At 54.1% G+C, this 14534-nt stretch overlaps 1 protein-coding gene across 1 annotated transcript in view; it reads left to right on the forward strand.

The window, feature by feature from the left end:
• Positions 1-328: 328 nt before the first annotated feature.
• TERT (telomerase reverse transcriptase) overlaps positions 329-14534 on the forward strand; it is a 53850-nt gene continuing 39644 nt past the window's right edge. Inside the window, exons 1-6 of the mRNA XM_049861160.1 lie at positions 329-662; positions 764-2051; positions 7872-8067; positions 9797-9977; positions 10921-11103; positions 12400-12558. Coding sequence (XP_049717117.1) covers positions 444-662; positions 764-2051; positions 7872-8067; positions 9797-9977; positions 10921-11103; positions 12400-12558 — 2226 coding nt within the window. The 5' untranslated portion in view covers positions 329-443. The remainder of the gene's footprint in view (positions 663-763; positions 2052-7871; positions 8068-9796; positions 9978-10920; positions 11104-12399; positions 12559-14534) is intronic.

Raw genomic sequence — 14534 nt, forward strand, 5'->3', positions numbered from 1 at the left:
ACTCCGCAGGTCAGATGGAAAGGTAATCTGGGTGAGGACACGCCTCCCCGTTTACCAGCTCGCTCAATCCCGGGCCTGCCCACCTCAGACCTGCTCTGAGCCACCTCCTCCGGAGAGAACCCCACCCCGTCGCCCCCCGGACTCCGCCCTCCCACTCCGGGCTCCTCCCCCTTGTACCGGACCCCGCCCTATCCCCTCGTCGCGCATAGGAAACGGCTCCTCTTCCTCCCCCGGAACCCGCCTCGGCCTCGCCCCCTCGCCCCGGGCCCCGCCCCCTATCCGCGGCGCGCGCTGGAGCCTGAGCCTCTTCCTCCTCCCGGAACCTGCCACCTCTTTGCGGCACGCGCTGGAGCCTGCACCTCTTCCTCGCGCGGTCGCCACCTCCGGTAGCTGGGAGCACGTGGGACGCCTCCCCTGGACCCCCGCTCGGTCTTTAACCTGGGATGCCGCGCGCGCCCCGTTGCCGGGCGGTGCGCGCCTTGTTGCGCGGTCGCTACCGCGAGGTGCTGCCGCTGGCGACGTTCGCGCAGCGCCTGGGGGCCGAGGGCCGGCGACTGGTGCGGCGCGGGGACCCTGCGGCCTTCCGCTCGCTGGTGGCCCAGTGCCTGGTGTGCGTGCCTTGGGGTGCGCCGCCGCCCCCTACGGCCCCTTCCTTTCGCCAGGTGGGCCACCAGGGGACGGGGAGATTGGGAGCGTCACTCAAGGGGGACCGCGGCAGTCCGGTCGCTCCACCGCGACTCAGGCGCTCCTGTTTCTTCCCCAGGTGTCTTGCCTGAAGGAGCTGGTGGCCAGGGTCGTGCAGCGGCTCTGCGAGCGCGGCGCGAAGAATGTGCTGGCCTTCGGCTTCGCGCTGCTGGACGAGGCCCGCGGCGGCCCGCCCATGGCCTTCACGACTAGCGTGCGCAGCTACCTGCCCAACACGGTCACTGACACGCTGCGTGGCAGCGGCGCCTGGGGGCTGCTGCTGCAGCGCGTGGGCGATGACGTGCTGGCCCACCTCCTGGCGCGCTGCTCGCTCTACCTTCTGGTGGCCCCGAGCTGCGCTTACCAGGTGTGCGGGCTGCCGCTCTACGAGCTCTGCGGGCGAGACACCAGGGGGCCGGAGCCGGGCTGCGGGGCCCCGCGAAGAACCGTGGGGGGCACGAGGCGGCGTTGGGACAGCGCGGGTGAGCGGCACCCATTGGCTAAGAGATCCAGGCACAGCCTAGCCCTGGAGCCAGGGCAGGTACCACAGTCCTGGGCCCACCTGGATAGGGCGTGTGGGCAGAGTGACAGCGATCCCCACGCGGTGACACCTGGCAGGAGAGCCGCCGCGAAAGCCGTGTCTTGGGAGGGTGAAATTGCTGGAAGGCGTCGTTCTTCCACGCTGGGGGTCAAGGAGCGTGGGGCAGGCCCCTCGTCCGCGCAGCCGCCACTGTCACTGCTTCCCCAGGCATACGTGGAGACCAAGCGCTTTCTCTACTGCCTGGGGGCCAAGGAGAGGCTGCCAAGCACCTTTCTCCTCAGTTCCCTGCAGGGCAATCTGACTGGGGCCCGAAGGCTAGTGGAGACTATCTTTCTGCGCACGAAGCCGGCGTGGAGAAAGACGCAGCTGCGGCGCCTGACCCCGCGCTATTGGCGAATGCGGCCCCTGTTCCAGGAGCTGCTTGGGAACCACGCGCGGTGTCCCTACAGCGTCCTTCTCAGGACGCACTGCCCGAGGCTGGGCTCGGCCATGGCCACCCCTGCGGGTACTGGCGGGGCGGGTACTGGGACCCCGGAGCAGCCCCCGGGGCCTGCAGTGAAGCCTGCCCCTGAGGAGGATGCTGGCCTGCAGTGCGTGGTCCAGCTGCTCCGCCAGCACAGCAGCCCCTGGCAGGTGTACACGTTCGTACGGGCGTGTCTTCACCGGCTGGTGCCCCCTGGTCTCTGGGGCTCCAGTCACAATAAGTGCCGCTTCCTCAGGAACGTGAAGACATTCATCTCTTTGGGGAAGCACGCCAAGCTCTCCCTGCAGGAGCTGATGTGGAAGATGAAAGTGCAGGACTGTGAGTGGCTGCGGCGGAGCCCAGGTGAGGAGAGGCAAGCAGGTGCACTCAGGTGAGGAGGTGCACCAGGTGAGATGGCGCACCCAGGTGAGGAGGTGCACCCACGTGAGGAGGTGAACCCAGGTGAGGAGGTGAACCCAGGTGAGATGGTGCACCCAGGTGAGGAAGTGCTCCCAGGTGAGATGATGCACCCAGATAAGGAGGTGCTCCCAAGTGAGATGATGCACCCAGGTGAGGAGGTGCACCCAGGTGAGGAGGTGCTCCCAGGTGAGCAGGTGCACCCAGGTGAGCAGGTGCACCCAGGTGAGGAGGTGCTCCCAAGTGATATGGTTCAGGGCTACTTGATAGTAGAGGCTTGTAACTGAACGCCGTAGTTGTTGTTGTTAGGTGCCATTGAGTCGGTTCTGACTTATAGCGACCCTATGCACAACAGAAAAAAACAGTGCCTCGCCCTGCGCCATCCTCACAATCGTTATTATGCTTGAGCCCATTGTTGTGGCTACTGTGTCAATCCACCTCGTTGAGGGTCTTCCTCTTTTCCGCTGGCCCTGTACTTTGCCAAGCATGATGTCCTTCTCCAGGGACTGATCTCTCCTGACAACATGTCCAAAGTCCGTAAGATGCAGTCTCACATCCTTGCTTCTAAGGAGCATTCTAGTTGTACTTCTTCCAAGGCAGATTTGTTTGTTCTTTTGGCAGTCCATGATATATTCAATATTCTTCTCCAACACCACAATTCAAAGGTGTCAATTCTTCTTCGGTCTTTCTTATTCACTGTCCAGCTTTCCCATGCATATGATGAGATTGATAATACCTTGGCTTGAGTCAGGCACACTTTAGTCTTCAAGGTGATGTCCCTGCTTTTCAGCACTTTAAAGAGGTTCTTTGCAGCAGATTTACCTATGCAATGCATCATTTGATTTCTCGGCTGCTGCTTCCATGGCTGTTGACTGTGGATCCAAGTAAAATGAAACCCTTGACAACTTCAATCTTTTCTCCGTTTATCATGATGTTGCTCATTGGTCCAGTTGTGAGGAATGCCAAAGGGACTCAGGAAAGCAAGTGGCCAGGTGGTCTGAAACCTCAGCCCTTCTTACCTTGCTGTCTACACACATTGCTTCTCCCTTAGGCTGGTGCGTGGATTCCATCCGCTCTCTCCCCCTTATCTCCCCCTCTCCCATTGCGTACTTCTACAAGGATAGCGCTCACCCTTTTGTGGATCCAGGTCCGGTCCTAGACACCGAGGACAGCAGTGAACAGGTAGAATGGGAGAGGCAGTGGGGTGGGATTGCTGACAATTGGGTAGAAGTATCCAGAAACCCTCGTGAAGGTGCAAGCAGGTTATTCCTAATCCCCTTCTTGACTTCAGGGCTTATTGCCTCAAGTTGGTGCTCAATGCTGATGAAAAGGAGCCGATTGGAAAGATAACCCCCTTTTCCTGGGGCCTGGGAGATGAGGCTCCTGCGTTTCATGGAGGCATCTGTGAGCCAATAGTGCACTCGTTCGTATTTAGGTTTCATCTTGCATCTGCTGTGCCAGGCCAGGATGGGACAGAGGAAGGAGGGATAAAAGGGATGCTTCCTTCAACTGCCCAATTCCATCCTTTAGTAAGAGAAGGGTCACAAGGGAACAGAGGACAGTGGCAGGATGCTCTCACCTGCTGTAGAGAAGTTGGCGCAGCTCCTTGTGAGTACTTGGGGTATGGTTGGTCCCTCTCCGTTTTCTGGGCAGCTGGGTCCTGGGGCATTCCTGCCCTTTGATGTTCTGGGCTTGGTTTTCAGGCTTCTTCCTGCCAGCCCTCATTCAGCCTTCCCTTCTGCCAACCCCCAGCCAGCACACCTTCATCAAGGGTGGATAGCATTGAAAGCACTCCTGCTTGGGGATGGGTGCCCTGAACTTGTGTCTGCACCAGCCTTCCCTGCCTGCCATAGTGCGAGCACAGCAGTGAAAACTCACCTCGGTCGTCCGTTGCCATCTGTTCTCATGGTGACCTTATGGATAACAGAATGAAATGTTGCCCTGTCCTGTGCCATCTTTATGATCATTGGTACGTTTGAGTCCGTCATGGAGGCTACTGTGCCAGTCCGTCTCACTGAAGGTCTCCATTGTACTTGCTGACCCTCTAGTTCACCAAACATGATGTCCTCTTCCAGCTGCTGATCCTTGATGGTGTGTCCAAAGCAAGTGGGCTGGACAAGGCTCTGTTGTGATGCATAGGGTTTTCACTGGGTGGTGTTTTGGAAGTAGATCGCCAATCCTTTCTTCCTAGTCTGTCTTAGTCTGGAAGCTGCACTAAACCCTGTCTGCCATGGGCAACTCTGCTGATATTTGAAATAGTGGTGGGGTATCTTCCAGCGTCACTGCAACACCCAAGCCACCACAGCATGACAGACGGACAAATGGGCGGCAGAGACTTCCTAGAAGGAGTCGTCTACTGGAGGGGCGTTTGTCCACTCTGGCTGGACATGAGAATCACTTAGGGTGGGGGCTCGGAAAACACCTAGGCCCCACCCCCAAAGATCCCAACTGAAATCCGCCTGAAGCAGCCCAAGGTGGCTCTGGGCGTGTCTCAGGGTCCCTGAGAGATCCTGGGGGCCAGCTGAGTGGACAGCCAGGGCACCCTTCCCACAACACATTTTTTTTTTCCTTATGTTTCTCTTTTAAAATTTTATTTTGTTATTGTTGAGAATATACACAGCAAAACAATGAATTCAACAGTTTTCTACATGTACAACTCAGTGATATTGATTATATACCTCAAGTTTTATAACCATTCTCACCCTCCTTCTCTGAGTTGTTCTCCCCTTATTAACATAAACTCACTGTCCCCAAGGTTCCTGTCTAATCTTTTGAGTTGCTGTTGTCAATTTGATCCCATATAAAAAACCAAAACCAAACCCGTTGCCATTGAGTCGATTCTGACTTGCAGCGACCCTATAGGACAGAGTAGAACTGCCCCTTAGGGTTTCCAAGGAGTGGCTGATGGATTCGAACTGCTGACCTTTTGGTTAGCAGCCAGCCTCTTTAACCACTGCACTACCATGGATCCCATACAGGTAGTTCTTAAAAGAGCACAGTGCTCAAGGCAGACGTTCTTTATTAGTTAAGCTAAACTCTTGCTTAGTTTTAAGAAGATTTTAGGAGGATATTGTAGTTTAATGTTTGAAGATTATCTCAAGGCAGTTGTTTCAGGGGTTCATCCAATCTCCGTGGCTCCAGAAAGCCACAACGTGTTTTTGTAAGAGGAGAGTTTGTGAGGAAGTTCTACTTTGTCATATGGGGTTGCTATGCGTAGAAATCTACTGTATGGCACTTAACAAAACGATAATCCTGCCTCCCAGGATTGTTATTCCAGGTATGGCCATTTCCCACGTTTCCCAATAAGCTGCTCCTCTGTAATGCAGATAACACAGTGGCTGTAACGATGGCCTCAAGCATAACCATGATTGTGAGGGTGGCTCAGGAGTGGGCAGTACTTCATCCTGTGGTACACGGGGTTGCTGTGAGTCGGAACCGACTCGACGGCACCTAACAACAACTATAATGCAGGAGTTAACAGGATGGTGTGTCCCCAGTTGAATGAAGAGGTAGCAGTCACCTCAAAGTCACTGTGCCTTTCGGGCACATTATTGCGATCTTAGCATATTTTAATTTTGATCACCACTCCCAATTTATATACTGTTTTCCTCACTGATTTAATGATATCTTGGGTTTCTTAGCCCCCAAAGTAGTCATATTGTTGTGATCTGTGGTCAGTGTTTACCTAGTGTTGTCTCCCACCCCCCTTTTTCTGTTTTCCTTGTTCACCATTCCATCTTCATCTCCGATCTGCCTCCTGGGGTCGCCTTGCTCCTTTACACGTTTCTCTTGTGGAGGCTGGTGGTGGTGGAGCCCTGGGTTTTATCCTTGTGGTGGTCTCCTGGCTGTCTAGTGAAGCCCGTGGACTCCTCAGGAAGTGCTCAAATGCGGAGGATTACAAGGGGAAATGGTCACGTCGGTGTGCACGCCCCCTTGGGAGCCTCACGGAGCCTGGGGTCCCTTAGCTAAAGTGTGGCCGCGCCGCCCAGCAGCCTCTGCTCCATGTGGGTTGCTCGGCCTCGAAAGCCCCAGGTCTTTCTGGAGCTGTGGCGGTGCCTGAGTTTGAAATTGTACAAAGCAGTTGTGTAGTGCCAGCATCCAACCGTGTTTCATCCGTCTGGAGAACGTGTGAGTCTTAATTTCCTGAGGCTGCCGTAATGAAATACCACCGGTGGGGGCTTTAGAGAACAGAGATTTAATGTCTAAGTTTTGGAGGCCAGAAGTCCGAATCCAGGGTGTCGACAGGGCTATGCTCTCTTTGTTCACTCTAGGGGAACATCCTTCTTTGTCTTTCTCAGCTCCTGTTGTTAGGTGCCATTGAGTCAGTTCCAACACATAGCGACCCCATGCACAACAGAACAAAATGCTGCCCTATCCTGCACCATCCTCACAACCATTGACATACTTGAGCCCGCTGTTGCAGCCAGCGTGTCATTCCGTTTCACAGAGGGGCTTCCTCTTTTTCGCTGACTCTGTACTTTACTAAGCATGATGTCCTTCTCCAGGGACTGGTCCCTCCTGACAACATGTCCAAAGTATGAGAGATGAAGTCTCGTCATCCTTGCTTCTGAGGAGCATTCTGGTTGTACTTCTTCCAAGACAGATTTGTTCGTTCTTTTGGCAGTCCACGGTATAGTCAATACTCTTCGCCAACACCGCAATTCAAAGTTGTCAATTCTTCTTCAGTCTTCCTTATTCACCTTCTGTAGTCCCAGGTGTTTCTTGGTGTTCTTTGGCTTATCGATGGATCCTCCCCCTCTGTGCGACTCTCGTTTCCATGTCTGTCCTTCTCTTTTATAAGACAGCACTCAGAAGGGATTAGGGCTGGAACCCACCCTACTCCAATATGACTTAACTGATATTATCTCCAGTGAAAGACCCTGCTTCTCCAAACAGGTCACATTCCCAGGTACAGGGATTAGGACATCAGTACATCTTTTGGGGGGACACAGTGAAATTCCTAACATTGTGTTTCTGCTTTCCCCATCCTGCTTACAAAGCGGGGCAGGAGATGTTGCTCCAAGTCACCACTGTCTGAGAGAAGTAGCCGCAAATATAGTTATCAATTTTCTAGTTGTTTTTGTTGTTGTTAGGTGGCATCAGGTTAGTTCTGACTCATACCTGCTATGCCACCAGGGCTCCAAATTTTCTAGTAGCCACATTAAAAAAATGAAAAGGTGAAATTAATCTAATTATCTACAATGAAAGCTGCGGCAGCTGGAACTCGACAGGACTGTCTTGTTTTTCAGGGTCTCGAAAGTTTTCCACCTTTGACAGGGTGCAGCTTACCACTTTTCTATCCCTCTCTATTAAATCAAAACCAAACCCGTTGCCATCAAGTCCATTCTGACTCTTAGCGACCTACAGGCGAGGGTAGAACGGCCCTGTAGGTTTTCCAAGGAGCAGCTGGTGGATTCAAACTGCCGGTGTTTTGGTTAGCAGCCAGCTTTTCCTTCTCTGACGGGTTTCTGCCTCACACAAGCTCCAGCTTTCGCAGGTTTTACTGTATCATAGTAAAACCCAGTAAATCCACAATATCATCATTTTAATGTGGAATCAGTGGAAGTGTTACAGGTGCAATACTTGGCTTTCCTTTTCTGTGCTGAGCGTCCAAGGTGGGTGTGTAGGTTACGTGTGCGGCCCGTCTTGGTTGGGACGAGCAAGTGTCAAGTGGCCAGGGGCTGTAGTACTGGACAGCGTGGATCTCGGGGGTGAGGTCGCCAGGCCCTGCGGTGGGGTCAAGTTTCCAGTGTTTTCTCATTTCAGGGGATTATGCTGTCCCGGCCTCGGAGCACCGTCTGAGAGAAGAGATCTTGGCCAAGTTCCTCTTCTGGCTGATGGACACGTTCGTGGTTGGGCTGCTCAGGGCCTTCTTCTACGTCACCGAGACCATGTTTCAGAAGAACAGGCTTTTCTTTTTCCGGAAAAGCGTCTGGAACAAGCTGCAGAGCATTGGAATCAGGTATTTATAATAAGAGCGCAACGTGAACAGGAAGAGAAATGCTGACTCGATTGTCTGTTTCTTACTGTCTATGGAACCGGCAGTAACTCTTACCCCGCCGTGGCATACCCCGGCTTGACAAGGGCTGGGTGGCGCTCTGTGCTGGGAACCAGGAGGCCCCAAGTGGAGTCCTGGCTGTGAGGTCCCGCACGAGATGCTGACCACTTTGAGCTTCTGTTTTCTTACCTGTAAAATCGGAGGTGTGCATTTGATGGTCTCTGGACTCCCAACCTACTCTAAAATTGAGGTGGTTTATATTGAAATGAAACAATAAGACCAGCACACCATTTATTTTTTTCTGGCTCTATTTTGTTGTACCTTGTAGGTATGGGTCAAATTGTCCCTTAATTCACACAGAATAGATAGAACTCATGTCAAAAGGTAAGATCCTTGGCTGGCAGAAACGATTTGTGCTTGACTACTAACCTAAAGGTTGGTGGTTTGAACCTACCCACTGGCACCATGGAAGACAGGCCTGGTGATCCGCTTCTGTAAGACCACAGTGAAGGAAACCCTATGGAGCAGTTCTACTCTGTAACACGTAGGGCTGTTATGATTCGGAATTGACTTGAAGGCAAGGGACTTGGTGTTTTTTTTTTGATGTCATAAGATGATAAAATCCCACTTTTTTTTTTCTTATTGTGCTTTAAGTGAAAGTTTACAGCTGAAGTTAGTTTCTCATACAAAAATTTATACACACATTGTTATGTGACCCTAGCTGCTCTCCCTATGACAGGGCATTCCTCCTTTCCACCCCGATTTCCCATGTCCGTTCAGCCAGCTTCCATCCCTTTCTGCCTTCTCATCTCGCCTCTGGACAGGAGCTGCCCATTTAGTCTCATGTATCTACTTAAACTAAGAAGCACACTCCTCCCAAGTATCAGTTCATGTCTTATAGCCCAGTCTAATCTTTTTCTGAAGAGTTGGCTTCAGGAATGGTTTTAGTTCTGGGTTAGCAGAGAGTCTGGAGACCGTGTTTTCTAGGGTTCCTCTGGTCTCAGTCAGACCATTAAGTCTGATCTTTGTGCTAGAATTTGAGTTCTGCACCCCACTTTTCTCCTGCTCCGTCAGGGACTGTTGTGTTCCCTCTCAGGGCAGTCATTGGTGGTAGCTAGGCACCATCTAGTTCTTCTGGTCTCAGACTGATGGAGTCTCTGGTTTATGTGGCTCTTTTTGTCTCTAGGGCTCGTATTTTCCTAGTGTCTTTGGTGTTCTTCGTTCTCCTTTGCCCCAGGTGGTAAAATCCCACTTATTTGATGACATACTGAAGGAAATATCTGGGGAAGAAATGCCTTGAGACATCTGTGGTCATCCTGGGCACCCTGTGGGTGGAGTCTTTCCCTGAGACATTTGTGATTGTCTTGGGCTCTCTGCTGGTAGAGGCTTCCCAAGGCATCTATGGTTGTTCTGGGAGCCCCCTGCTGGTGGGGTCTCCCTGAGGCATCTTTGGTTGTCCTGGGGCTCTCTCTAGGTCTCTCCTCAAAGTGTCTGTGATTGTCCTAGACTGCCTGCAGGTGGAGGCTCCCATGTGTCCATGGTGGGTGCGTCAGCGTGGAGCCGGCACGGCCCTGGGTGTTGGGTGACTGTGCTCTCGGCTGAGTTTACGGGGTCTTGCAACGTCCTGTGAGTTTGTCTGCGGGTGTATCGCTTGGCCCCTGAACGCCGCGCATACTGAGAGGCTCTGTTTTAGACAACACTTCAACAAAGTGCGGCTGCGAGAGTTATCTGAAGCGGAGGTCCAGCGACGCCAGCAGACCAAGCCCTCTCTTCTGACCTCCAAGCTCCGCTTTGTCCCCAAAGCACATGGCCTTCGGCCGATTGTGAACATGGACTATGTCGTAGGAGCCAGAACTTTCCGCAGAGAAAAGAAGGTGACCATGCTCCTACTTCATTTTATTTTTAAACGAAAGTTGGTTTAATATGGACGAGGGGCTGAGGGGCCACAGGATGGGCCAGCGGGCATGGTGAGGAGTAGCCCACCATCGCCCACGGCACCTTGCGAGCCTGCGGAGGGGTGAGCGAGGGGGTGGATCCTGGGCCCAGAAGGGGAGCAGCAGAACGCCAGGTCCCAGGTGATGCCTCAGTGTGCTGATTGAGGACCATGGTGAGAAACTGGTCCTGCCCTGTGACCCCGTGCCCTGTGCCCCGTGACCCTGGCGCTCTGTGACCCCACTGTAGCGCAGTGTGGCCTGCAGACCCTGGTGTGCTGTAGGCATAGAGAGCCCAGGCAGCTGCTGTGGTCCAGGTGGCTGTCACCATGTTCCAGGGTCCATGACCTTGGCGTCACTGCCTCACAGGCAACTCTGGCCCATCCTCGGCGCCCCGGCGTGGTGTCTGAGGGAGGTGGTATCTTTGGTGATGTGCCCACAGCAGTACACAAAGCAGTCAGTGCAAGGACTGCTGAGGGGCGAGCTGGAGCCTGACCTGCTAGACTCAGCTCAGAGTTTGAACCTGAAACCGGGGCCACAGTGTTGTGCTCCTCGTCTGTGTATGAAGGAACTGGGGGGTGGAGAAGGGGCACGTGTGTGACTAGTATCGCGTGAAGGGTCCCCCGGCACCTGGGGGCCTAGGGGTGGGTCTGGACGGGTTGGTCGTTCTCAGCGCAGTTGCTGTCCTGGGGTCTTCTGGAGCTGTGAGGCAAGCTGGGTGAGAGTGGGCAGGCAGGAGGAGGAGGCTCAGAGTTGGGATCCCTAGGCAGCCCTGGAACTCCTTCCCGCCCTTGAGACCTTTTGACAGAGACAGTCTGAGCCAAGGTCCCCTCTCCTGGGTTTTGGGAACACTGTTCTGACCATACATCCCTGGTTTTTGTTTTAGCGGCTCCAGCATTTCAACTCGCAGATGAAAAACCTGTTCAGTGTGCTCAACTATGAGCGGGCCGTGCGGCCTGGCCTGCTGGGGGCCTCCGTGCTGGGCATTGATGACGTGTACAAGGCCTGGCGGGCATTCGTGCAGCAGGTGCGGGCCGGAGACCCTAGGCCGCAGCTGTACTTTGTCAAGGTGGGTCAGCCTGGGGCCTGCCTCCTGGCCGTGTGTGATGTCTCTTTGGTGACTGAGTGAGCCAGGCACTTCAGGGGTCTCTCTGAAGTGGCTGCCTGTGGTGAAGCCACGTTGCTGGTCCTGGAGGGAACACTGGCAGCAGTGGGGCTTTTCAGATCCCCCACGTGTTCTACCTAATGACAGCACTGCCCTTATTGGTGGAGCTGTAGAGTTTGCATCCCCAGCCCTTTCTAACCAGGCACCTCTGGGTGGACTCCAACCTCCAGCCTTTTGGTTAGCAGCCGAACACGTTAGCCATTTGCACCAGGGACTTCCAGCTGCGTGAGGTCACTGGTGATTCATTCGTAGAATTCTTACCTTCCATGTGGGAGACCCAGGTTTGTTTTCCAGCCAAGGTACCTCATGGGCAGCCACCACCCGACTGTTGGTGGAGGCTTGTGTGTTGGTAGGATGCTGACCAGGTTTCAGCAGGGCTTCCAGACTAAGACAGACTGGGAAGAAAGGACAGATGATCTATTTCTGGAAGTTAGCCAGTGAAAAACCCACGGATCACAAGGGTCCGATTCACAACTGATCATGGGATGACGCAGGACTGGGCTGTGTTTCATTCCATTGCGCATGGGGCCGCCTTGAGTTGGGGCCAGCTCAGCGGCAGCTCACTGGAGAGTTGGTGTGTAGGCACTCGCTGTCCTGGGATTCTCCCAGTAGCGGGGTGGGTGGGCATAGGGCACCTGGCTCACAGTGGTGGGAGCTTTGATCAATCTGGTCCCAGCTCACTCCATGGCCAGTCGAGGTGACCGTGACTCCTGCCTGCTGCCAGAGCGTGTTGCTCAGAAGTGGGGTCACCCGTTGGCTCCACCCAAACCGTGTGCTGCTGATTTGGGGGAAGGAGCTACAGCTGCCGTCTGCCCAGGGCTCAGAGAATGGAACCCGCACTGGGCTCAGAGTCCAGGGCTCAGGCGGCCCCTCAGCTCTGGTCATCAGCAAGAGGCTGGTTCTCCCGTTCATAAATTCTGCACTCAGAGAGAGGGACACAGACTCGTCCCTTCCTTTGGGGTCCTCAGAGTCTGGGGATGTATGGGTACTCAGAGAGCATCTCTCAGGCTGGGTTGGTGTGTGTGGCTTGGGCGGGGGCTGGCGGCAGAGAGGTGGGAGGGCCCCCTACTCCTGCTCCTGAATCCTCTGCGGGGTTTTCTGGAAGCAGGCCTCTGGCAGGGATGTAAGCATGGGGTGGCACAGGTGCGTGTGCTCCAAGTAAGCTGGTGCTCCACGGCCTTCACCATTCTTCTCGTGCAGGTGGATGTGACAGGGGCTTACGACGCCATTCCTCACAACAAGCTGGTGGAAGTGATTGCCAACGTGATTAAGCCCAAAGAGAACATATACTGCATCAGACGTTATGCTGTGGTCCAGAAAACTGCCCAGGGATACATTCGGAAATCCTTCAAAAGACACGTAAGACCCGCAGCGTGGCCTGTGTGTAATGCGGTGTGTGCGAGGTTTCAGCTTGTCCATGATAAGGGTGTCTGTGCTGTGGGTGTGTCCATGTGAGTGTGCCTGTGCTGTGGGCGTGTCCCTGTAGGTGTGTCTATGCTGTGGGCATGTCCATGTGGGTGTGTCTGTGGTGTGAGTGTGTCTTTGTGGGTATGTCTGTGGTGTGGGTGTATCTGCAGCATGGGTGTGTCCATGTGGGGTGTCTGATATGGGTGTGTCCATGTGAGTGTGTCCTTGTGGGTGTGCCTGTTGTATGAGTGTGTCCATGTGGGTGTGTCTGCAGTGTGGGCATGTTCATGGTATGAGTGTGCCTGGTATGGGCATGTCTGTGGTGTCCCTGTGTGGTATGGGCGTGTCTGTGGCATGGGCGTGTCCATGGCATGGGTGTGTGTCTGCGGTGTGGGCATGCCCACGGTGTGCGTGTGTCAACGTGAAGGTATCTGTGGTGTGGGTGTGTCTAATGTGGGCATGTCCATGGTATGGGCATGTCTCTGGTGTGGGCGTGTCCGTGATGTGGATGTATCCAAGTGAAGGTATCTGGTGTGGGTTTAGCAGTGATGCAGGCACGTCTGTGATGCAAACGTGTCCATATATAATCATGTCCATGGCACAGCCTGCGGCCCTCTGCCTCCCTTCACATGGTGCTGAGCTGGGCTTTCTTGAGCTCAGGGCCGGTAGGCGGCATCTGTCCTTATGTCTTCAACCTCTATCATGTCCATTTGGCAAGTTGGCTGTGCCCCTGCTGTCCCTTCAGAGCTGTGGGCCCTAGGGTCCTGCAAAGCCAGGCTTGGGTTGATGGCAGGGAGGAGGGGATGCTGGTGGCAGCAGCTGTGAGCATGCTGCAGTGGTGTTGCCACAGCCACCTGCCATTAGCAGCCTCCCACCCGGCCTGTGGCCGCACACACAGACCTGTGCGTGATTGCGCACTGTGAGCTGAGCACCGCCACACTGGAGAGAGAGGAGAGCCAGAGCACAAGTGCCCTGGATAAGACCCTAACCCCAGGAGGCAGCAGATGGAGATGGGCACGGCTCCTCCCTGAGTAGCCAGAGGAAAAGGACCGCTTCGGCAGGTCGTGTCCCACAAGTCCAGTCCATGTAGCATAGTGTTTTAATTGTGTGTCACGAACAGCTTGAAATGTGAGCGGACTCAGCCCCTGTGACCCTCCTCAGCAGGGCCGTGTGGGAGGGGTGGCGAGAAGGTGCCGGGGAAGGAATTTCTGGACGGAGGGCCTCAAGTCTTGGGAAAGGCAGTTTTAAAAGCTCCACAGGGATTGTATTTACTGACTTCTTTTCTGGAAGCAAAATTTTCCTAAATGTCGCGTGCAAATCTGAAATGCCCAATTTTCACATTTATGGACACCTGGTGGCCACTGCCTGCGTCGCAACATAGGAAATGACCCCAGCACCCACAACACCCCTTCTTGCCCTCTCCCCCCACCCCCCGAGTTCCCACCCCAAGGTAACCGTTGGTCTGACCTCCATAGATTTGTCTTGCCTGTCTTGGATTTCACACACACGAAATCAGGTGGAATGTACTCCTTGAGGTCTGGGTCCTTGGGCTCAACATCCTGTCTGTGGGGCGTACCCATGGACGTGTGACTGTGTGTAGAGCAGGTGGTCTTCTCGTGTGGGTGGTGCCCAGTGTGTGGGCACTCCGTAACAGACTTACCTGTTCTGTTGTTGACGGTCATTTGGGGTTATGTTTGTCTCCTACTGCTGCCATAATAAAATACCACTAACTGGGTGGCTTATAAGAATAGACATGTATTGTCTCAGTTGAGAGTGAGATCAGGGTGTTGGCCGTGTTGATTCCTTCTGAGCTGCTGAGGGAGACTCTGTTCTATGCCTGTCTTACTTATCTAGTGCTGCTATAACAGAAATACCAAAAGTGGGTGGCTTTAACAAACAGGAACTTATTTTCTCACAGTTTAGGAGAT

The sequence above is a fragment of the Elephas maximus genome, chromosome 2, assembly GCF_024166365.1.
Source record: "Elephas maximus indicus isolate mEleMax1 chromosome 2, mEleMax1 primary haplotype, whole genome shotgun sequence".
Lineage (NCBI taxonomy): Eukaryota > Metazoa > Chordata > Mammalia > Proboscidea > Elephantidae > Elephas > Elephas maximus.